At 51.9% G+C, this 22,864-nt stretch overlaps 1 protein-coding gene and 1 long non-coding RNA gene across 9 annotated transcripts in view; one reads left to right on the top strand and one right to left on the bottom strand.

The window, feature by feature from the left end:
- Positions 1-19,776, top strand: part of POLR3E (RNA polymerase III subunit E) — a 34,289-nt gene extending 14,513 nt beyond the window's left edge. For 3 of the 7 annotated variants that reach the window (XM_085017351.1, XM_021086481.2, XM_085017352.1), the window contains 15 exons: positions 826-933; positions 1,271-1,320; positions 1,641-1,760; positions 3,324-3,409; positions 3,605-3,649; positions 3,739-3,830; positions 5,068-5,188; positions 8,066-8,147; positions 9,670-9,729; positions 9,818-9,975; positions 10,422-10,483; positions 11,064-11,599; positions 13,881-13,958; positions 16,566-16,691; positions 17,932-19,776. In XM_085017351.1, coding sequence (XP_084873477.1) covers positions 826-933; positions 1,271-1,320; positions 1,641-1,760; positions 3,324-3,409; positions 3,605-3,649; positions 3,739-3,830; positions 5,068-5,188; positions 8,066-8,147; positions 9,670-9,729; positions 9,818-9,975; positions 10,422-10,483; positions 11,064-11,599; positions 13,881-13,958; positions 16,566-16,691; positions 17,932-17,988 — 1,781 coding nt within the window. In that variant the 3' untranslated portion in view covers positions 17,989-19,776. Of the gene's footprint in view, positions 1-825; positions 934-1,270; positions 1,321-1,640; positions 1,761-3,323; positions 3,410-3,604; positions 3,650-3,738; positions 3,831-5,067; positions 5,189-8,065; positions 8,557-9,669; positions 9,730-9,817; positions 9,976-10,421; positions 10,484-11,063; positions 11,600-13,880; positions 13,959-15,202; positions 17,018-17,532 lie in introns of all 7 variants that reach the window. The other 4 variants (XM_085017353.1, XM_085017354.1, XR_014840591.1 and 1 more) reach the window with 3 other exon arrangements.
- Positions 13,072-22,864, bottom strand: LOC146404503 (uncharacterized). Of its 2 annotated transcripts, XR_014840605.1 has the most exons (4): positions 22,707-22,864; positions 19,743-19,856; positions 19,139-19,283; positions 13,072-14,821 (listed from the first exon to the last, which is right to left on the bottom strand). It is a non-coding gene; the product is annotated as an uncharacterized LOC146404503 (long non-coding RNA). The 2 variants fall into 2 exon arrangements; XR_014840604.1 differs by lacking the exon at positions 22,707-22,864 and having other exon boundaries at positions 19,743-22,049.

Here is a 22,864-nt window from a genome sequence, read left to right as displayed (position 1 = left end):
CTGGCTCCGCCAGACCTCTTCTCCAGCCCCATTCTCACTAGCCAGTTTCTTAATAGGATGGGTGGAATTTTTTTTTTTTTTTTTTTGGTCTTTTTGCCTTTTCTAGGGCTACTCCTACGGCATATGGATGTTCCCAGGCTAGGGGTCTCATCGGAGCTGCAGCTGCCAGCCTACACCAGAGCCACAGCAACACGGGATCCGAGCTGCTAGTCTGTGACCTACACCACAGCTCACGGCAAGGCCAGATCCTTAACCCACTGAGCGAGGCCAGGGATCAAACCCGCAACCTCATGGTTCCTAGTCAGATTCTTTAACCACTGAGCCACGATGGGAACTCCCAGGATGGGCAGAATTTTGACAGGAAGAGGTGGGAGGGTGAGGATGTGTGGGGGCGGTTAGGGAGGCAGAGAGGGTGGTCTGGCAGAGGCCTGACTGGGGGAAAGAGCAGGGCGTGTTTGGTGTGGACAAGTCACCCAGTATGGCTGCAATAAGCAGTTGTGGGGAGAGGAGTGGGGACCAGGGTCGGAGGGCCCTTGAGTGCTGGCAGAGGAGGGCTTGTAGGCAAGCCTTAAGGAAGTGGCTTTGAACAGAGGTCTGGGTTCATGTCTCCATCCAGTTTGTGTGCTTGCTGTGCCTAAAGGGGCCTCATCAGGTTGGGAATGGCCATCAGCCTAAGACTTGGGACTAGAGCAGAGGTGGGAGGTGGCTTGGTAGTGGGCCGAGGCCTTTAAGGGAATCTGGGGCCCTTGGTAACTCCCTTGAGCCAAGCTGGGTGGGTCAGCCTCAGCTCCCAGAGTCAGGTCCAAGCCCTTCTTCCTCTGCCAGGTGAGCTCCACCTGACACCTTTACATGGCATCCTGCAGCTGCGGCCCAGCTTCTCCTACCTGGATAAGGCTGACGCCAAGCACCGTGAGAGGGAGGCCGCTAATGAGGGTGAGCTCTAGACCCCCAGCCCTGCCGTGTGTCTGGATGGGCTGCTCATGGGAAAAAGTATTAAAGGGGTGGGTTACAGCATCCTCTACCCACTGGCTGTGAGTGGCCCCCACTCCCATGATTTTGACAGTGAGAAATGTCTCTGAATTCCCAAATATCTCTGGGCTGGGGTGGGGGGGTGGGGCAGAGTCACCCCTAATTTAGAACCACCGACTTAAGCAGTGGTTAATGCTCTGTCTAGCAGGAGGATTCATGGACACTGTGGTCTGAGGCCTGCCTGGTGGGTGGAGTGGAGAGCCACCACCAGAGGCTGCAAACACGGCTTTTCCCTTTGCAGCAGGAGACTCTTCACAGGACGAGGCAGAAGAAGATGTGAAGCAGATCACGGTGAGCTCAGGCCGCAAGAGAGAGCTCAGCCTCGGGGGCAGCAGGGCCGGCTTGGTAGTTCAGCCGCCTGGAGGCAGCCAGGGTTGGGAGGGTCAGCGCAGAGCTGGGCTCTGGGGGTGAAGCCGGCAGAAACAGGCCCCGTCTCTTTGTGCCTTCCTGCCGGACTGCCTGGGGGGGACAGTCTAACCTCTGCCCAGACTGAGCTGGGGGGAGTGGGAAGTTTTCCAGACGGAGGGTTCCCTGGCCTCCTGGTGGGTGCTAAGGCGGCAACCCAGGAAGTGTCCCAGGCCTCAGGTTGTGACCCTGCCCCCCTTTCCCAGGTGCGATTCTCCCGGCCGGAGTCGGAGCAGGCCCGCCAGCGGCGCGTGCAATCCTATGAGTTCCTGCAGAAGAAGCATGCCGAGGAGCCCTGGGTGCACCTGCACTACTGCGGCCTGAGGGTGAGCTGGTGCCCAGGCAGTGTCCCCTGTGGCCTGACTGACTCTAACTTATTTGAGACTCAGCTGTAGCCACTTGGTAATGCCACGGGGAGAGGGGTTACGTCTGTGGACAGTTTGTCCTCCGTTCTTGCCTTTCTACCTGGTGTGTGCTCTGAGCGAGTTGCGCCTGCTGTGTCACTGGTGGGGGTTGTGGCCACCTGGGCTCTCCTGAGGGTGAGCATCTTGCTAGGCTCAGAGTGGGCCTGGTGTTTGGTTATGTACCTTTTTGCATCATGGTTCCTGAATGAAAGCTAGATGCTTCACTGGGCGCTCCATGGAGAATTGGCCATCTGTCCCATGGCCAAGTTCACTGCATACCTGCCAAGGGTGATTTTTACTATTTTTGACTTAGAACCCAGTCCTCGGAATTGTGTATTGAGTCAGGGAAGCAACTGAATATTAGCTATAACGACTGGGAGAGAGCAGCTCCTGATTTCTCTGGAAACTTCCAGACAGATTTATGTTGACAGAGCCTTAGACTTTGGGTCAGACTTGCAGAAGCTCTGCTGTTTCCTAGTGTGTGACCTTAGGCAAGTTACTTAATCTCTCTGAGCCTTCATTTCCTTATCTGTACAATGGGAAGAAGAATAATAATACCTAACCTCGTAGTTATTTGGGGGCTGAGATGAGTTGGTCTAGGTATACAGCCCTTAGAGCAGACTGGCACATAGTAGGTGCTCAGTGCATGTTACCTATTATTTTCATCAGGTTTGTGTGTGTGTGTGGTGGGGGGGCAAGTTTGGCTGCCACAAGGCGTATGGAGTTCTCGGGCCAGGCATCAGATCCAAGCTGCAAATGCAACCTAAGCCGCAGTTGGGGCAGTGCTGGATCCTAAACCCACTGTGCTGGAACCAGGGTTTGAACCTGCGTCCCAGTGCTCCCAAGATGCCACTGATCCTGTTGTACCAAAGCGGGAATTCCTATTTTTATCTTTTTATTTTTTTCTTTGGCCACCCTTTTATTTTTGCCTACCCTTGTGCTACTTATAAGTTCCCAGGCCAGGGATTGAACCCACACCACAGCAGTGACAATGCCAGATCCTTAGCCCACTGTGCTACCAGGGAGCTCCTTTTTGTTTGTTTTTTCTTTTTTCTTTCTTTTTTTTTTCTTTTTCTTTTTTTTTTTCTTTTGTGGCTATACCCATGGTATGTGGAAGTTCTTGGGCCAGGGATCACACTGGTGCCACAGAGGTGACCAGAGCCGTTGCAGTGACAACGCTGGATCCTTAACCTACTGCTCCACAAGAAAACTCTGGGAACTCCTATTTTTATCACTGCTGTCAGTGTTCCCGAATCAGACAGGGCACCGAGGCACGGTGCTGGGGTCGTCAAGGCAGGGAGGTGGTTGGTTGAGGCCTCGTCGCAGAGGCCTTGAATGCTGCGCACAGGAGGTAGACATGACCCTGTGGGGCCTCAGAGCAGGTCATCGGGTGGCTGGTGATGCAGGACTGAGGACTGTGGTTGGTGGAGGGAGGCCTAGAGTGTTAGCTGAGGGTCCCTTCACTAAGTGTTCCTCCCCCTTCAGGACAGCCGCTCTGAGCACGAGCGCCAGTACCTGCTGTGCCAGGGCTCCAGCGGCGTGGAGAACACCGAGCTCGTCAAGTCGCCCAGGTGGGATCGGCCTGGCCAGGGTGGTAAAGTCCTGTGGCCCCTCCTGTCGCTTGGGGGAGGGACGTGGAGGGGCTGTCCTCTGGAGAGGGCCAGGAGTGGGTGTGGGATTTGGGGTCTGGATACCGCCTGGTCGGGGGCTGGGGTGGGGCAAGGACAGAGTCCTGGGAGCTGCTGACCCCACTTCTCCCCCCACAGTGAGTACCTCATGATGCTGATGCCTCCCAGCCAGGAGGAGGAGAAGTGAGTAGAGTCGGGCTGGGTGCCTCCCCTCCTCCCCACCGCCGCCCCACGCCTCTGGCCTTGTAACCCTTCACCTTTGTTTTCACCAGAGACAAACCTGTGGCCCCCAGCAACGTCCTGTCCATGGCCCAGCTGCGCACCCTGCCCCTGGCCGATCAGATCAAGATCCTGATGAAGAACGGTGGGTGGGCAGCTTTGCCCTCCAGGAAACCACAACCATGCCACCTCTTGGGGAAACGGAGTAGGGGCCATCTTAAGAACAAGAGGGCGGGACCAGGCGCCCAGCTTTACAGCTCTGTCCTTGTCTGGAAGCCCCAGACAAGGACGGAGCTCCGATTAGACCCCTAGCCTGGGAATATCCATATGCCGTGGGTGTGGCCACTAGGGCGGGTGGCAGGCTGCCTCAGATGGGCTCCGGGTCACTGCCACCCTTGCTGCTTCCTGCTGTGTGAGCCTGGGCAGGTCATTGAGCTTCCTGACTGTTATCTGTAAGTAGGAGCAGAGGTGAGGCTTCTGAAAGGCCCACACAGAGCCTCACCTGTGAGCACAGGCCACGTTCATTTTCACAGTGAAGCGCGTTCACTTGCACTGTTTTGTGGCACCCTCCTCTGCGTAGTGGGGACTTGGAGTGTCAGAACCTTTAGAGTGGATGAGCCGTGAACCTGAGAGCTGAGTCCCAGGCCCTGGGCTCTTCTGAGCTGCTGGCACGAGGGGCTCTGGGGCCTGGGTGGAGAAGGGGACCCGGGGGGCAGGCCGCTGGCCTTGCTGCAGGAGACCTGGGGTCTCCCCTGCTCACTAGGGCTGGGGGAGAACAGGGCAGTGATTAAGTGCATGAACACTGGACTCAGATGGCCTGGGTTCAAATCCTGGCTCAGCTGCTTACTAGCCAATTGGTCATGGGTGAGTTTTGAAACCTTCCGGGTCTTCCTTGTGAGGAGTTCCCATCGTGGCGCAGTGGAACCGAATCTGACTAGGAACCATGAGGTTGCGAGTTTGATCCCTGGCTTCACTCAGTGGATTAAGGATCTGGCCTTGCCGTGAGCTGTGGTGTAGGTCGCAGACGCAGCTTGGATCCTGTGTTGCTGCGGCTGTTGTGCAGGCTGGCAGCTGCAGCTCCAGTTCAACCCCTAGTCTGGGAACCCTTCATATGCCAAGGGTGTGGCCCTAAAAAAAGAAAAGAGTTTTCCTTGTGGGCACCCTTCAGTCTTCCCTGTGGGGGTTTTCTCCAGGGTTCTGTGAGAGGTGGGCGCCAGCCCAGAGTAAGCTGCATGGATGTCAGCAGGCACTGTTACCAGTGTCATCTTACTGCCCACATGCTGGGGTTGTTCTGTGAACCTGCAGCTGTATAGACAAGGTGGCAGGGAGGGAAGGCCCAGGCCCCACCTGAATTGTCTGATGTCCCCCCATGTCCTCCTCAGTGAAGGTCATGCCTTTTGCCAACTTGATGAGCCTCCTGGGCCCTTCCGTCGACTCTGTGGCTGTTCTGCGTGGCATCCAGAAGGTGGCGATGTTAGTCCAAGGAAACTGGGTGGTAAAGAGGTAAATTCATTTTAGTCCCTTAAAGGAAGCACCTAATCCATTTAAATGTAATATAAGTACTGACGTTTTGGGTTGAAATCTACCTTAGTGCTTTCTGTTGGTCCTGCCTGTGTTATATTTTATATTCATTCTTACCTTCTTTTCTTGTGACTCCATTTTCCTCACTAATTTGGAAGCTGTCCTTTCTTGACTCTTGGTGATTACCCTACAAATGTCGTCATACACGCGTGATTATCACGGTTCAATGTCAGTTGCCGCTTTTTACCCTCATCCATGACACTTCAGCGACCTTCGAATATTTTATATTTATCTTCCTCACAATTCATGTGCCAGTGTATTTGTATATTTCAATTCTCTGTTTTATTTTATTTAATTTATTTTTTTGTTTTTTTTGCTGTTTCTTGGGCCGCTCCCGCGGCATATGGAGGTTCCCAGGCTAGGGGTTGAATCAGAGCTGCAGCCACCAGCCTACGCCAGAGCCACAGCAACGCGGGATCCGAGCCGCATCTGCAACCTACACCGCAGCTCACGGCAACGCCGGATCGTTAACCCACTGAGCAAGGGCAGGGATCGAACCCGCAACCTCATGGTTCCTAGTTGGATTCGTTAACCATTGCGCCACGACGGGAACTCCTCAATTCTCTGTTTTAAACTCCACACACGGCATTGTATTATCCAGTCAGTAATCTTTTAGATCTACTCACATATTTGCCTTTTTATTTTGCTCATCATTCCTTTCCGTGTGTCTGTATTCCTATCTGTGATCATTTCCTTCTGCTAAGAAATGTTGCGATAGTTCCTTCAGTGAGGGTCTGCAGGTGAAGAATTCCTTTGGTTTTTCTTTATCTGGAAATGGCCATGTCACCTTTGTTCTTGCAGCATGATTTTTGCCGAGTATAGAATTCCGGGTTGATGATTTGACTTCCCTTGTTTCCGTTGTCTGTCTGATATGTGTGCCACGGTCTAATTCATGTTCCTTTGTTTCCCTCTGACTGCATTTAAGATTGTTCTCTTGTTTGGGCTGTCATGGCTCAGGATGATATGCCTAAGTGTGAATTCCTTGTCTGTGTCCTGCCGGTCTTGATTTTGTGCTTGCTGTTCCTAGGGTTAGGGTTTCCCTTCTGTGATTCTTCCTCTAGACTCCCTGCCTCTTCCCTGGACGGTCAGTTTCTAGGGGGCAGGAACTATTTGTTTTGACTCTGCCTTGATCCCTGATTCGCAGTATGACGCCTGGTGCGTGGTTAGCCCTTGGTAAATACAGTGTGGCTACATCATATGCACACTTGAGTTAGATTAATTCTAAATGGTATGATATAAAATACGTGAATACTCATTTGTTAGAAAGTGTGATGTAAAGTGAACAGTCTGTCAAAAGTGTAAATTGCTAGAAATTTTTTAAAAAGTACTTTAGTCTTGGAGTTCCCCCGGTGGCTCAGAGGGTTAAAGATCTGGCGGTGGTGTGGCTGCTGTGGTGAGGGTTCGATCCACATGCCACGGGTGCGCCCCCCCCCCAAAAAAGTCATTCACTACAAAAAGTCCATCATTTCACAGTTGGTTGGCCAAGTAAACTGGAAAGTGTATTCACGTTACTGCCACACGGTGACACCCTTTCCTGGGAAACGACGCTCACTCCTGCAGCTGTGGTTCTGTGGGACACAAGTGATCACTTAGAGGAGACTTTTATGATGGCATGTCACTGGTTAAATGGGACCACCCGTGTGTATTTATGCTTCGGGTGGATGAAAGCCAGGAGGGGCCATCCCATTAGGCCCCCTAGGGCCCTGGCCCAGAGGAGGCACAGAGATGTGCCTGATGTCCGGGAGCCAGGCAGCCACAGAGCTGGGGGTCAACTCATTGCCCATGGGTAGTGGTCCATCCTGTCCCTCTGTGTCCCTGTGAGAAAGTGATGCACGATGCTCACACTTGCTGAGTACATGTGTCTGGACTGCTCGTTCTGCAGCCTGCTCTGTGCTTTCCTTCACACACTGTCCCTGTCCTCAGGAAATCGGGGGGCAGGCACCTTTGCAGTGTATGGACCACATTCACTCACTACCTACCTAATGGGCGTTTCCTCTCCGTGTGGCAGTGGCAGTCAGCTCCGGCCAGGGCCCTGTCCCACAGAGCTTATACAGGAAGGGCGGGTGGGTGAGGCGGACACGGAGCTCGGCCTTGAAGGAAGAGTAGTAATTGGTTGCCAGTGAGATTGAGGAGTCGGGCCACAGGCGCCCTGGGTGTGGATGGCTGGGGTGGGGGGCGTGTGTTCCTGGGCAACAGGGACTGCACCTGGACTTGGGGTCAGGCTTATGCGGTGGAGATGCTTTTCAGCCTCGGCGCCTACTCATTTGCCCCCAAACGTCCCTGAGCCTTGAGTGTCGTCTCCATTCTCTCTGAGGCTCCAACCTCTGCCATGCTCGGGGCCTATCCACGCCAGCCTGTGACCCCGCCTGCTTCAGCTCACACTGCCCACCCTTCCCTTTCAGCCATTGAGTTGCTTCATTGCCAGCAACTCTTGGCGCCACACCCACCTTATGTGTGGGACTCACCATCTTCCAGAGTCCTGGGCTCACCTTGTCTGTCTCTGAGCCCCTGTTCCCTCTGACCGTGCAGTGGCGCTGGGCCAGTGTGTGAGTGGGGGTTGAGAAGGGGTAGGAGGACGAACTCTTGGAGTCTCTGGATGGGGAGGGTGCTGCTTTCCTACCTAGAGGTCCGTGGAGCCAGTCTCCCAGGGGAAAGGGGAGGGTCTGAAGGGAGCTCTTGGGGTCCAGGCCTGCACTAGCCCATGGTGGAAAGAGGCCTGGGCTTCCACTTGAAGTCTGAGGGAGTGGGAGGCAGAGGGGCTCAGGACAGGGACTGACCTGCCCCCCGTCTCATTGGCAGTGACATCCTGTACCCGAAAGACTCTTCCAGCCCGCACAGCGGCGTGCCTGCCGAGGTCCTCTGCAGGGGCCGAGACTTTGTTGTAAGTGCCCCGGCTCCCTGGCCTGCCCGGTGGGGGCGTTGGGGGAGGAGGATGGGCAGTGCAGAGTGTCCAGGACCCTTGGCCCAGGCATTGGGCAAAGGGCAGGTATGTGGGTGGAGGGCCCTGGACTCTGTGCCTTTCTCCTCCTTCCTCTTGGATCCTGGAGCCTCCGGCTTCATAAGAACCTTTGAGTTCCAACGGCCTGGTGGTTACAAACTGGAGGCCATTACATGGTTTCCGGCCAAGGAGACCTTTGACCTGAATGGTTCTTTTAAGATGTTGACTTGGAACCATGAGGTTGCGGGTTCGGTCCCTGCCCTTGCTCAGTGGGTGGAGGATCCAGCGTTGCCGTGAGCTGTGGTGTAGGTCGTAGATGGGGCTCGGATCCTGCGGGGCTGTGACTGTGGCTGTGGCTGGCAGCTGCAGCTCCGATTCAACGCCTAGCCCAGGAACTGTATGCCATGATTAGGGCCCTAAAAAGCAAAAAAAAAAAAAAAAAAAAAAAGGTGAAACGTTGACTTAGTTGTTGATTTTTACAAATCACAGCCATGATTCAAATCAGATTTCCGTCTTGTCACGAATAATTGGACAGCCTGGTACCACTGGACCCACACCCCCAAACGGTACCCACTTTGAATGGGGCTGATGCTCCCCAGTTCACTACAGTCCAGGCGTGACTGCTTTCCACGTGCGTCTTCCTGCACTGTTGCTGTGGGCTTTTGCAACTCCGCCCCGTCGTCCCCTTCCTGCCCCCCCCAGCCCTTATCCAGAGCTTCAGTCCCAGCTGAGGAATCCCTCCCAACGGCTTGAACCCGGAGCTGCTAGGACCTGCACTGCCGCCCTTGACCTTGGCGGTGCGCTTTGGGTTGGCTGCAGTCTCTCTCCTTGGAGCTGTCTATCCGTGGTGACCTTGGTGAGCTCACGCGGCCCAGTCACGCCAGGCTCTCAAGCTATTTACAAGAGCGTCTGTGTTCTCTCTTTTCTTCACTGGATGGCCCAGCTCCTCTGGGCACTCAGTGTCTAGGTGCCTGTGCAGTTTATTTTCGTCTCAGGGGGTCAGGGTGCGGCAGAATCAGCCGACTCCCAGGCTCACTCACCACACACATCATGTGTCGCTCAGCTTTAGCTGCTTATCAGCCCTTCTCTGCTTGTGCAGATGGCTGTCACATCTGGGGGTCTGGGAGGAAGTCCAGTCACATCTGAGTTGTTGTGACCTATGGGCAAGGCATTCCCCACCTTGGGGAGCTTTTGTGGGATGGGGTGGATGCCTGCAGCTGCCATCCTGGAGGAGGTGGCCCTAGAGGTCCTTTACAGCGGAGGGGATGAAGGCTCGGAGTGGACATGACTGCCCCCAGCTACACAGCCGGGACCCAGACCCATTCTGCCCGATGCCCAGGCCCAGGCTAGGAGCTGCCAGTCTGCCCACATCCCAGGATCCCAGGACAGGGACAAGGGTTTGGGGGGACACTCTTAGGAGCATTCATCCCTGCCTCCTGGAAACAAGCTTCTTTTTCTCCCTCAGATGTGGAAGTTCACACAGAGCCGGTGGGTGGTAAGGAAAGAGGTGGCAGCGGTGACCAAAGTAAGTGACGTTCTTCTTGACCTAAGGCCCGGCCCCACTGCGGGAGGATCCGGGGCGGGCGGCTTCACCTTTGCCCCCTCCCCGCCAGCTCTGCGCGGAAGACGTGAAGGATTTTCTGGAGCACATGGCTGTGGTGAGGATCAACAAAGGCTGGGAGTTCATACTGCCCTACGACGGCGAGTTCATCAAGAAGCATCCCGATGTGGTCCAGCGGCAGCACATGCTCTGGACGGGCATCCAGGCCAAGTAAGCGCTTGCTGGGCAGGACGGAGGGCAGCCAGACAGAGGAACACCAGAGGGGAGGGCAGCCTGGCTGCACCGGGGGTGGTGAATGCACATTTGGGGCTGTGGGCACCCTCCTCCACTCGGGTGGACTTTGCTGATTGATCCCAGAAGCCCCCCAGCTCCTCCTATTGACCCGAGCTGACGCATGTCTACTTTACGGGGTCGAGGAGGTGGGTGAAAGCCCTCCGGAGGAAGAGCCCCGGCTTATGTGGCCCGAGGCAGGCTGGCCAGGGACCGCCATGCCCCATCCCCGCCTTGGGGTTCCCAGCTGGCTGAGACCGTCAAAACTCCAAGCAAGTGGCATCTGCCGTGACCAGGGTGTCCAGGGCTTAAGGGGGGACGTTTCTGTCGGGAGTCTGATGACGGGGATATGGTTTGAAGCTAAGAGGGTTTGTTCTTCCTTTCAGATTAGAGAAAGTTTATAATCTTGTGAAGGAAGCCATGCCAAAGAAGCCGGATGCACAGTCAGGTGTGGAGGGGGGGCCCCTCACCCCGACACTGGTCCCAGAAGGTCTGCTTCCCTGAAGCTTGCTGGGGCTCGGGCGGAGAGGGGCTGAGAAGGTGTGGCTCCCTGCTGGCCGCCCTTCCTTCCGCGCCCTCCTCCCTTCCCCTCGGACCTCAGCTGAAGGCTCGCCCGCTGGCAAAGCCTTGGCCTCGGGACTGCGGCTTCTAGAGTCCAGGGCCGAGTCTGGGTTCGAGGTCCCTGAGACATCTCACCTTCCTGGGTTGGCGGGGATGCTGGTGGCAGGAACTGAACTGTAACCCACCCTGCCTTGGGTCTCGGAATGTGGGAATCTGATTTTCCCAGTTCTCTGTCTTCTCATTGGTGGTGTAGCCGCGTTCCTGCCGGGTACAGGGGAGGGGAAAGCGGGGCGGATGCCCTGCTTCTGCGCCTGCTGGCCTGCATTTTCCCGTCCCCTTCCTCTGGGCAGCAGGGCATCCCCCAATGGGCTGGGAATGTCTGGGGGGCAGGGGGACGATGGGCCTTCATCTCAGGCCCTTCCCTGCACGGTCCCTACCGTCCTGAGCAGCCCCGCCTCTCCCCACAGGGCCTGCCGGGCTGGTCTCTGGGGACCAGCGGGTCCACGTCGCCAGGAGACAGGCCCAGCAGAACCACACGTCGCTGGAGCAGGAGCTGCAGCGGAGGAAGGAGCAGCTGCAGGCGTCCATGGTCCTGCCCAGCGTGCGGATCAAGGAGGAGCCCATGAGTGAGGAGGGGGAGGAGGAGGAGGAGGAGCGGGAGGCGGAGGAAGACGAGGAGCCCATGGACACCTCTCCCGGCGGCGGTGGCGGCCTCCACAGCAGGCTGGCCAACGGGCTGCCTGCCGGTCGGGCAGCAGGCGGGGACAGCTTCAACGGGCACCCGCCCCCGGGCTCTGCCGGCTCCCCCGTGGCGCGGGAACTGAGGGCCTTCGTGCAGGCCACCTTTCAGAAACAGTTTGTGCTCACACTGAGCGAACTCAAGCGCCTCTTCAACCTGCACTTGGCCAGCCTGCCCCCTGGCCACACGCTGTTCAGCGGCATCTCGGACCGCATGCTGCAGGACACGGTGCTGGCCGCCGGCTGCAAGCAGATACTGGTGCCTGTAAGTAGCACCCGCGCCTGCTGGACAGGCTGCAGACGAGGCCCCTGGGTCCCCGGGCCCCCCGGAGGGGTCTCGGGCAGGCAGCACCTTTCCTGGTGGAAATCGGTTGTGGAGAGAAGTCTGGTCACTGGAGTGGCCTGAGCCCTGCCGGCTTTGGGGGAACAGCTCTTTGCAGGGTGCATGGGGTTGGGGGTGCTGGGAGACTGTTGGCCTTGGTGTGACTCTCAGCTCCCATGTGGTCGCCGTGTGTGACCTCGGGCCAGGCAGCCTCTGGGCTCTGCACTCTCATCTGAAGTGGGCACATGTTAGTGTTTGTGTCCCAGGACTTCGGTGAGGACTGAACGGGAGTCTGAAGGCTGGAACCTACTGCTCGGCACACAGCAGGCCTTGGCCACACTGGCTCCCCGTCCTGGGGTCTGGTTCCCCCTCCCCTGCCAGCACCTCACTCATTCCTGTCAAGCTTTGTCCTTTTTCAGGGCGATTTCACTTCCAAGATCATTTGATCTTCTTTGCAGCTGCAGAGGAAGAAACTGAGTTTCAAAGAAGTCAGATGAGCTTGTTTAAAGGAAGTGATAGAGCTGGAATTTGAACCTCAGCATAGTGGCTCTAGGTCTTAAGTCCCTTCTGCTTCACTAAGATGAACCGACTCTCTCACCGGAGCCCCCAGCTGGGCCGCGGTGGGTGGGCCTCCCTGTCTGATGGCATTTCTGGTGCTAGGCTTGCAGGTGCAGGTTGGGCCACCCCCACCCCAGGCTCTTGTGGTCTTGTCCTGGCTTTGGGAGGGGCCCTAGAGGGGAGGAAATGCAGGAGCAGAGGGACTGTTGGAGACTGTCTCCCTGAGCTGAGGGCGAAGGGTGCCAGGCTGCGGTCGCAGAGGCTGTGCCAGTCATTCTCTCCTCCCAGGCTCTGTCCAGACCTGGCAACAAGTGGGGCGAGGTGGGGCTGTGTCTGCCTCTTAACAAGGGAGCACGGACGTCTGCAGTCCAAGGTCAGAAGCACCTGCGGCCTGGGGTGACCTGAGGCAAAGTCCATCCCTGTGTACGTGAGGAGCAGGAACTAGGACGAGAGGCCCTGGGTCCCAGGCTGGCCGGGCCGTCCCAGGGGATCCGGCCCTTGCGGCAGGGAGCCTCCTTGGTGAGGCCTCTACAGAAGGTACTGGGGTTTGGGGGCCCTGCTCTATTCGGAGCCACCCTTGTCCATCCAGCAAATAGGTCCAGTTCTCTGCAGACTCGCCTTTGGCTGCCTGAGCCTGGCAAGGGAGGGGTGCCTGAGGTTAGCCAGGCCATCCTGGGCAGCCGGAGTGGCCAGAGGACAGGCACATGGAGTGGGCCTGTTCCTGCTGCCGTTTCTCGGTGGGGCTGGCTTCCGCGGGAGACCCTGGCCCTCCCTACTGCTCTCTCACCAACTGCCCTCCCAGTGATCCTGATGTGGGGATCGGATTCCAGTCACGCCCAAGGCAGAAGAGTCCTTAGACCTGTCCAGCCTCGTTTTATTACCTGAGCGAGCCGAGGCCCAGGGAGAGCACATGTATGTACAAAGACCCGAGTTGAACTCCTGGTTCTGCTCCTCATTAGCTCTGTGACCATGGACAGTGAGTAGACCTGGTAGCAAAGGAGACTGTATATTTAAAGCCCCACCGGGGACTTTACTTGGTAGGAATCGTGGTTGTTCCTTGTGTTGTGGCGCCAAGACTGGAACCCATTCTGCCAGGCGCCCCTTCCTCCATCCCCTTTTTCCAGGGACCAGAAACCTGGGCCACCCTTTCTTTGGTCCACCTCGGACCCTACTGCATGGAGTGGCAAGGGTTGCTTGGAGCTGGGTGGGCCTCTGACCCATACCGATGTGGCCCTTGTAGGAGGGACTGAAAGGGGTCCTCAGGATAGTCCCAAGGAGTTACGGGGTCGGAGTGCTTCTCGGACACATCTGAGGGTTGATACCCAACTGGGGGTGAGGGTCCGGGGTGGGGGGCGCTGGATTTAAAGCCAAGAGGAGCACCGATGCCTCCCTGCCCTGAGGACGTTGTGGGCCTCGGGCTGGGCATGTCGCACGCTTGTCACCCGGGTAGGGGGTGGCTGGCCTCCCCCGGCTCCCCAGCGCGGAGGGCGAGGAGGCAGGTTTGCAGCTGCTCCATAGCCCACAGCTAGCGAGTGGCAGGAGCTGGGACTGGAACTCTGTTCCCAGAACTGGGCAGTGCAGACCAAGAGGGCCCTAGGGCCAGTAGGCCAGGGTGTGGATCCACGTGGTTAAGACAACCAGCAGCTCACTCCTGGGCCTTGGTTAGTTTCCCCCACAGACTGCTGCTTCCCCGGATGAGCAGAAGGTGTTCGCCCTCTGGGAGTCTGGAGACATGAGTGACCAGGTGAGCTGACCTTTGCTGCCATCTTCCCCAGGAGCAGGGAGTCTTCTTTGGGGCTTAGACCTTTGGAGTGACCTGAAGTGCAGTCATGTGCATCTTGGATTTTTCCAGTCACTCCCAATTATACATACTCTGGCTCCGTGTCTCATGCACTTTGAAGCATGATGGATGTGCCGGTCGTTTGAGCCGAAGCCAGTGGTTCCCAAAGGCCAGTTTGGACCCCCTGCATCAAAGTCACCTTTTAAAAAATACTGATCTTGCCAGGACTGACCCCAGAAACGCAGTTCAGTTCAGTACGAACAGGATAGGGTCCTAGGTATTTAAGTTTCTACAGAGCTTTCTAGATGATTCAGACACCCGGCCAGGCCTACGAACCCGTGACGAACCACATTCCTCAGGTGGCTGATGGTGCTGGGAATCGGAAGGATTGCTCCTCAGCTCTTGGGGCTGGATCAGATCTCAAGTTTGAGAAATTGGTGGTTTTGCCTCCAGTCACACCTTGGCAAGATGGGTCACAGGTATCCAGTGGACAGACTGATTTCAACCAGTAGCACCTGAGGTCCAGTAGTTGTTTCTTTACATCACGAACTTGCCTGAATTAAGATGGACTTGCTAAGACTCCAGTTTTCTGTCCTTCTTTTCCTTAAGTGCTGGGAGAAGGGAGTGAGCAAAAAACCCTCACAGAGTTCTCTGTCCCCTTTGGCCTCTTAGAAGGGGACTGACTGGCAGGCTAAGACCAAAGGGCCAGGGACTTCTGGTGCCCTGGGGGCCTGTGGCGCTGCTATAGATGGAGAGCAGACGGGACCAGGTCTCTAACGAGCCTGGGTGCCTTTGGCCAGAATAGGTGGCATCTGGGTTTCCTACTCCTGAAATAATAATTAAAAGGAAAGAAAAGTAGTAAGTGCATATTCTTAAAAATAAGTAAGATTGGGAAGTTCACTTGTGGTACAGCAGGTTAAGAATCTGATGTTGCTGCAGCTGTGGTGCAGGTTGCAACTGCAGTGTGGGTTCGATCCCTGGCCAGGGAACGTCCACATGCCGAGGGCGCGGCCAAAAATAGATAGATAGATAAATAGGACTGAAAACTGTAAGAGAAACTGTCTCCTGCCCTACCTTACCGGATTCCCACTCCTTAGGCAATTTTTTTTTTTTTTTGTCTTTTTTTTTTTTTTTTTTTTTTTTTTTTTTGTCGTTTAAGGCTGCACCCACCGCGTATGGAAGTTCTCAGGCTAGGGGTCAAATTGGAGCTGTAGCCACTGGCTTTTTCCACAGCCACGGCAACACCAGATCTGAGCCGCATCTGTGACCCACACTGCAGCTAACGGCGACACTGGATCCTTAACCCACTGAGCGAGGCCAGGGATTGAACCCCTGTCCTCATGGATATTTAGTTGGGTTCATTACTGCTGAGCCAGAACAGAAACTCCAGCAATCATTTTTTAACCACAAGATACCTTTAAGAGTTCCTCCATTTTTAGAAAGAAAAAAAAAATGCATGCATACACAAAAGGCACTAAATAAATATCAGTAGTGATTATATTTCTTTTTTTGTACTACTTTCTGTTTTCACTTGCATGGTTTTTTGAACCAAAGATACCAACAGCAGTGCCATGCTTGAGTCTGACTCCTGGACGTCTGTCCCACCGTCTTTCCATTGGGACCAGCTCTGTGTCTGCTGCTGGCCTGGAATCTTGTGTTGTCTTTGTTGCTTAATTTTAGCTTCTGAGGGGACAGAGGAGTTGTCTGCATTCTTCTGTGTCTTAAAATGGCTTTCTTTTGTCCTCAAGTATTTGTGTTTGTCTGGGGCTAGGCTTTTGGAGGGGAAATCATTTTCCCCTGAATTTAAGATAGACTTCCGTTTATATTCAAGCTCTCAGAGTTGCTGATGGGGTGATACTCTGCTTCTTGTTCTTTCCGTTTGCTCCACATCCCTCCCATTAAGGCAAACGTAAGGCTTTTTCTTACTTTGCTTGTAGCACATCAGTGCAGCAACTCCAGAGGTACCCTGGCCAGGTCATTCCTGTGCTGGACAATCGAGTCATCCTTGGGAAGTTCTGGGACAGATGTGTAATTCCTTTACCTGTTTTCTATTTTTTGGAAATTCTTAGGTCCTATGTTGGACATACTAGATCAAATCTTTTTCACTTAACAGCTTTTGTACTTTTGGGGGGATTTTGACCAATTTCTTCCTGTTTAGTTTTCCTTTGGGACGTAATGCTTTTCACAGCATCCTGTCATGTTTGGGTGTCAGGACTTGAATCCACTCTTCATCCCCCGTCTCTGTCCTTACACAGCTTAGACCATGGCTGCCCCTTTTGCATAGCACTCCTGTTTTTTTTTTTTTACCATGAAAAAGTGTGTCTAAACCACTCATCCTCTGATGCGTACTGGCATTTTTGTTCTTGTGGGCATATTCCTTTATTTCTTCATTTTATTGGGGTCCGACAAACTGGCCAAATGTGTTTGTCTTTTAAAACAGTGAAGTCTTGCACCGGGACTCTGATCACAGACCACAGTATGGAATTAGGTCCATAGCTTTGGATTTCTTGTTTGGGGATGTTGCTCTTTTAGATGACACCTTCCTATAATAACATGTTTTTGCTGCTACAGCACCGACAGGTTTTGCTTGAAATTTTTTCCAAAAATTACCGCGTACGCCGGAACATGATCCAGTCTCGGCTAACTCAAGAGTGTGGAGAAGATCTGAGTAAACAGGAGGTGGATAAAGTGCTCAAGGTACATCTCTCTCTTGTAATAATACACAGAGTCTTCTGCGCTTCTGCTCTGACCGAGCTGAAGAACGAGGGGGCCCATCTTAGGTGGAGGCCGACAGTGTGTGGAAAGGGATCTAGTCTGGTGCCTTTCCTGCTACTGTGTTTATAACTCAGGCTTCTTCTGGACACCTCCCCAGCCAGTCAGATCTTCAGCAGCAGATAATTGGCATTGGTATGGGGATGTGCAAAAGGGCTAAATTGAACAAGACATAAGCGCCGTGAAAAAATAAAAGTGTAGGAGTTCCCACAGTGATGCAGTGGAAACAAATCCGATGAGAATCCACGAGGGTGGGTTTGACCCCCGGCCTTGCTCAGTGGGTTAAGGATCTGGCGTTGCTGTGAGCTGTGGTGTAGGTCGCAGACGCAGCTCGGATCTGGTGTTGCTGTGGCTGGGGCATGGGCCAGTGGATATAGCTCCAATTTGACCCTTAGCCTGGAAACTTCCCTCTGGCACAGGTGTGGCCCTAAAAAGCAAAAAAATGTTGTCTAGGGGCTCATCACCCACAGCCTAGATTAGTGCTCTCACCCCACGTCTTCTTTGGGTGTTGGACCACTTTCGTATTTTTTCCCAGAAAAAATAGTAATACTAATACTAACTCTTGTGCTATTTGCCTTTTTTTTTTTTTTTTTTTTTTTTTGCTTTTTCTAGGGCCGCTCCTGTGGCACATGGAGGTTCCCAGACTAGGGATCGAATTGGGGCTGTAGCCACTGGCCTATGCCAGAGCCACAGCAATGTGGGATCCAAGCTGTGTCTTCAACCTACACCACTGCTCACGGCAAAACCGGATCCTTAACCCACTGAGCAGGGCCAGGGATTGAACCTGCAACCTCGTGGTTCCTAGTCGGATTCGTTTCCGCTGTGCTATGATGGGAACTCCCTCGAATATTCTTAATTATCTTAAGCATCCAAGGCCATACATAGATGCTGATGCTCTTTGTGAAGCACCTTTGTTCTGGTCAGCTTATTCAGTTTTGTATGTTGCGATTAGAAAGCACATTCATTTATAGTTCACCCCTGAGGAGAGGAGGCTCGAGGCCCACATGTGGAGGAGGCAGGGTGGCGACCACAGCGTTGTGGTCAGGTGGATCTCGATGTCTTGTGTTCTCTCCACTAATCACGATCAAGGTTGGATATTCTACACAGAATATAGTAGCTCCCTCTCCTGCCAAAGCCTGCCCTTCATATGTTTCTCTGTTCGTAGGACTGCTGTGTAAGCTATGGTGGCATGTGGTACCTTAAAGGGACGGTACAGTCTTGACAATGGTTGCAAACCACTACCCCAGTGAATCCAAGCCCAGGAAGGACGGCAGAGCCGGCAGAGGTGGAAGTAGAGTCTCGATTGCTTCAGAAGACACAGCGCAAGAGGGACTGAGCATCTCATGGCCTGTGGCGTTGCACTGTGGACAGAGGGGATCGTGCTCAGCCAGTGGTAGGGTCAGCTTAAGTTAGATCACTCCCAGAGGAGACCAGCTGGGACCTCCTTTGCAGTACAGTTTGAAATTCCTGATGTATTTTGCTTATTATTTGGTTTCATTCTCATAATAAAGAGAGTGTATACTGAACATGGGCAGGATGATGAAAATCATGGTTCAACATCTTTCAACCTTAATGCCAACAAGGTCTAAGTTATGTTTACAAGATGAAGAAAACCTCAAGGTTTTTAATATTTAAAATGCCTAGAAGCCAATATTAAATCTTCAATTATCTATCTGCTAAGACTTCTGCCAATGTCATTAAGCAAACCAAATTGAAATTTTTTATCATTGGGTTTCTGTGGCCCCCTCCCCCCCTTTTTTTTGTCTTTTGAGGGCTGCACTTGCAGCATATGGAAGTTCTCAGGCTATGGGTGGAATCAGAGCTGCCACTGCCGGCCTACACCACAGCCCCAGCAACACCAGATCCAAGCTGCGTCTGCAACCGACACCATAGCTCACAGCAACACCAGATCCTTAACCTACTGAGTGAGGCCAGGGGTCGAACCCGCCATCTCATGGATCCTAGTTGGATTTGTTACCACTTAGCCACAATGGGAACTCCCATTTTATCTTATATTTAAAAAAATTTTTTTTTTTGGCTGTGTCTATGGCATGTGGAAGTTCCCGGTCCAGGGATCAAACCCACACCACAGCAGTAACCTGAGATGCTGCAGTGACAATGTCAGATCCTTAACCTGCGCCACAAGGGAACTCTCATTTTACCTTTTAAAACAACCTACTTTATGTAGCAGTCTCAACTGTTTACATGAACCATAGCAAAAAAAATCAAAATCAAATCCATTTATTCTTAATGTTTGCAAAAGGATGCAAACAAAACCAGGTAAGTATGGAACAGTGTATAAGTGAAGTCATCACACTTTGATGTAAAAAATTTATATTTTGTGTATTTTTAAAATAAATGCTAACACTCACCTGGCATCATGGTGCTGCTGTCTTCAAATGGTTATAAGAAAGCAATGCTGTCTTTGCTGTCAAAGCCTTGTATGTCTGTCAGGGAAGGGAGCCAGCAGCACTGCCCAGTAGAACTGTGGAGTCACATAGGTAACTGTAAAGTTTTCTAATAGACACAATAAGATGGTAAAAAAGAAACTGGTTAAAAATTTTAATGTATATCATTTAGCCCAATATGGCTAAAACATCAACATGTAATAAAAATACTTTACTTTTTTTTCAACATCTGGTATCTTATACTTAGAACACTCTGCAGTTGGGCCTAGCTATCTGTAATTTAAGTACTCAGTTGCCCCATGTGGCTCATGGTGACTCCTGGACAGTGCAGCCCTTAGAGGATTATGAAAAAAAGAGAATAAGCTGGGTTGGGCAAGATGTGAAATTTTGCTACAGTGACTTGCCATGGTTTATTTTGGGCAATAGAGCCACTACTCTGAAGGTTTAGATGATGGTGTATGTGTCTGTTACCCCCCCACCCCCTCAAGAAGGAAAAAACACTAACATTTGGTAACGAGTTTAACAGATTGATTGTATATTACGTTCTTGGTTCTAATTGTTAACATACCTGAGTCTGAAAAGAGTAAAAAATTTCCAAAATTTTTCTGGTGTCCAGCTATCACATAGCGATGCTACTGAGGTGAGACCCCTTGTGGTCCAGCAGAGACAGAGCAGACCAGAACTGATGGGGAGTGAGGGTGGAGTGGGCAGGAAGAGAGATGGATTAAACATTGAATTCAAATCACTAGGAAAATTTGGAAACTTAAAAAAAAAAAATGATACAAATGAATTTACATACAAAACACAAATAGACCCACAGAGATAGGAAACAAAATTATGGTTACCGGAAGAGAACCATCTAGGCAAATAATAAAGAATATAGGAGGGGGAGTTTTCTGGTGGCTCAGTGGATTAAGGATCCAGTGTTGTCACTACTGTGGTCCAAATTCGATACCTGGTCAGGCAACTTCACAGGTATGGGAAAAAAAGAGATGAAAGGCCCAGGGATTATCACAATTGAATTATATATGTCAAATCTTTATGACAACGCAAAGGTAGACCAGCATGAAATAGGCTGCAAAATTCTTTTTTTTTTTCTCTTTGCCTTTTCTAGGGCTGCTTCCTGTATGGAGGTTCCCAGGCCAGGGGGGTCTAATCCAAGCTGTAGCCACTGGCCTACACCACAGCCACAACAACGCTGGACCGGAGCCAAATCTGCGACCTACACCACAGCTCATGGCAATGCCGGACTGTTAACCCACTGAGCAAGGGCAGGGATGAAACCCACAACCTCATGGTTCCTACTCGGATTTGTTAACCACTGGGCCACGATGGGAACTCACGGCCTCCAAATTCTTAATGAAGCATTGATTTTAAAAACCTGCCAACTATAGCATGTTAGGACTAAAAATCCTAATTAGTGACTGTCAATGGCTTGTAAAAGAAATAATTGTAACATGTCTTGATACTAGGAATAACTACTATAACAGACATGCAGGGTAGTATCAGGGCATTTCCTCTAAGATTAGGAACAAGGGAACAATGGTCACCTTAACTATTTCTGTTTAACACAGTACTGGAAATTCCAGCTAGAGAAATTAGGCAAGAAAAAAAAATTAGGAAGAAAAATTATCTCTGCAGATTATATGCTCTCTTATATGAAGAAAACTAAAGACTGCACAAAAAATCTTAGAATAAGTGAGTTCAGCGCAGTAACAGGATACAAAGTGAACACAAAAATCAGTTGCATTTCTACACACTAACAAGGAACAATCTGAAAAAAATAAAAAATCACATTTATGATGGCATCATCTAGTAAGAAGGTAGATTTGTATAATGAAAAGTACAAAACATTACTAGAGAAAATTAAAGACAAATGGAGACACATGTTCATGGGTTGGATGAGTGTATATTGCTAAAATGTTAATGTTACCCCCAAATTGTCTACAGATTCAATGCAATTCCTTTGCAGAAATAGAAAAACCCATCCTAAAATTCATATGGAATCTGAAGGGACTCTGAATAGTCCAGACAATCTTGAAAAAGAACAAAACTGGAAGATTCACACTTGCTGATTTCAAAACTTAATTACAAAGCTACAATGATCATAAAGACAAATAGACCTATGGAAGAGAAAGCCCTGAAATAAACCCTCATGTGCACTGTTCAATGATTTTTGACAAGCATTCCAAAACCATTCAATGGGGAATGATCACCTAACATTATAAAAAAAACTCAAAATGGATCAAGGACTCAATGCAAGACCTAAAACACAACTAAGAAGAAAACAGAACTAACGTGTTACAACTTTGGATTTGGTAGTCATTCTTGGTATGACACCAAAAGCATAGTTAACAAAAGAGACACATTGGACTTGATGAAAATTAAAAATTTTTATGCATCAGAAGACTCAACAGAGCAAAAATGCAACTCACAGGACGGGAAAAATTACTTGCAAATCGTATCATCTCATGAGCGATTAATACCCAGATTATGTAGAAAACTCCTAAAACTCAACAAGATAGCCCAATTCAAAAATGGGCAGAGGGGAGCTCCCACTGTGGTGCAGCAGAAACAAATCCAACTAGTATCCATAAGCATGCGGGTTTAATCCCTGGTCTTGCTCAGTGGGTTAAGGATCTGGCATTGTCATGGGTTGTGGTGTAGGTTGCAGATGCAGCTTGGATCCTGTGTTGCTGTGACTGTGGTGTAGGCTGGCAGCTGCAGCTCCAATTTGACCCCTAGCCTAGAAACTTCCATATGCTGCTAGTGTAGCCCTAGAAAAGAAAAAAAGAGGGGGTGGGGACAGGATTAAGATGGTGCACTAGAAGGACTGAAGTGCACCTTTTCTCATAAAAGTGACAAAATTACAACCAACCACTGAACAACCTTTAACCAGACTGCAAACTATTAAAAAAAATAGCCTACTCTAGAAGACAAAGAGGAGGCCACATCAAGATGATAGGAGGGAACAATTATATAAGCAACTCCATACCTCCATACCCACCAGGTGGGCAGCCCAAAGACTGGAAAGTAATGATATCTCAGAGGCTCACCCACAGGAATGAGAGTTCTGTCAGGTTCCAATGCCTGGGGATCTGGCATTGAGAGGAGCCATGGGAGCATTTGGTGTTGAAGGCCAGCAGGGCTTGTGCACAGGCGCGCCATTGGACTGGAGGAAACACAGGCTCCACCCTTGAAAGGCACACACAGGCTTTCATGTGCACTGGGACCCAGGGCAAACAGACTCTATAGGAATCCAGGTGGTTCTTGGAGGATTGCCTGGGAAAACAAGGTGACTGTGGCTCCTCGTGGGGGAAGGACATTGGAGACAAAGATTGCTGGATTAGTCATCAGCGTGTGTTCCTCTGGAGGTGGCCGTTTTGGCGAGATTTGGCCCTACACATCAGGACTGAGAAGCCTCAGGCAGAACAATAACGAATGGTGGAACACAACCCCACCCATCAGCAAACAGGCTGCCTAAAGGTCCCCCAGGCCTATAGCACCTCTAATCACATCCAGAGACACTCACCAGAGGGATTAGAGTCAGCTCTAGCTACCAGTGGGCAGGCATCAGTCGCTTCCATCAGGAAGCCTGCAGCAAGCCCCCGTAACAACCATAGCCACAAGGGCAGTAAGAGAGAGGCTCCAACCCTCTTGTCTGCAAAAAGGAGACCACACCAAAAATCT

Source organism: Sus scrofa, chromosome 3, assembly GCF_054392235.1.
Source record: "Sus scrofa isolate SSC_HxYL_T2T_F1_AM1 chromosome 3, Sscrofa_HxYL_maternal_Yorkshire_Landrace_v2.0, whole genome shotgun sequence".
NCBI classification, from domain to species: Eukaryota; Metazoa; Chordata; class Mammalia; order Artiodactyla; family Suidae; genus Sus; species Sus scrofa.
This window is presented reverse-complemented; position numbering and strand designations above follow the sequence as displayed.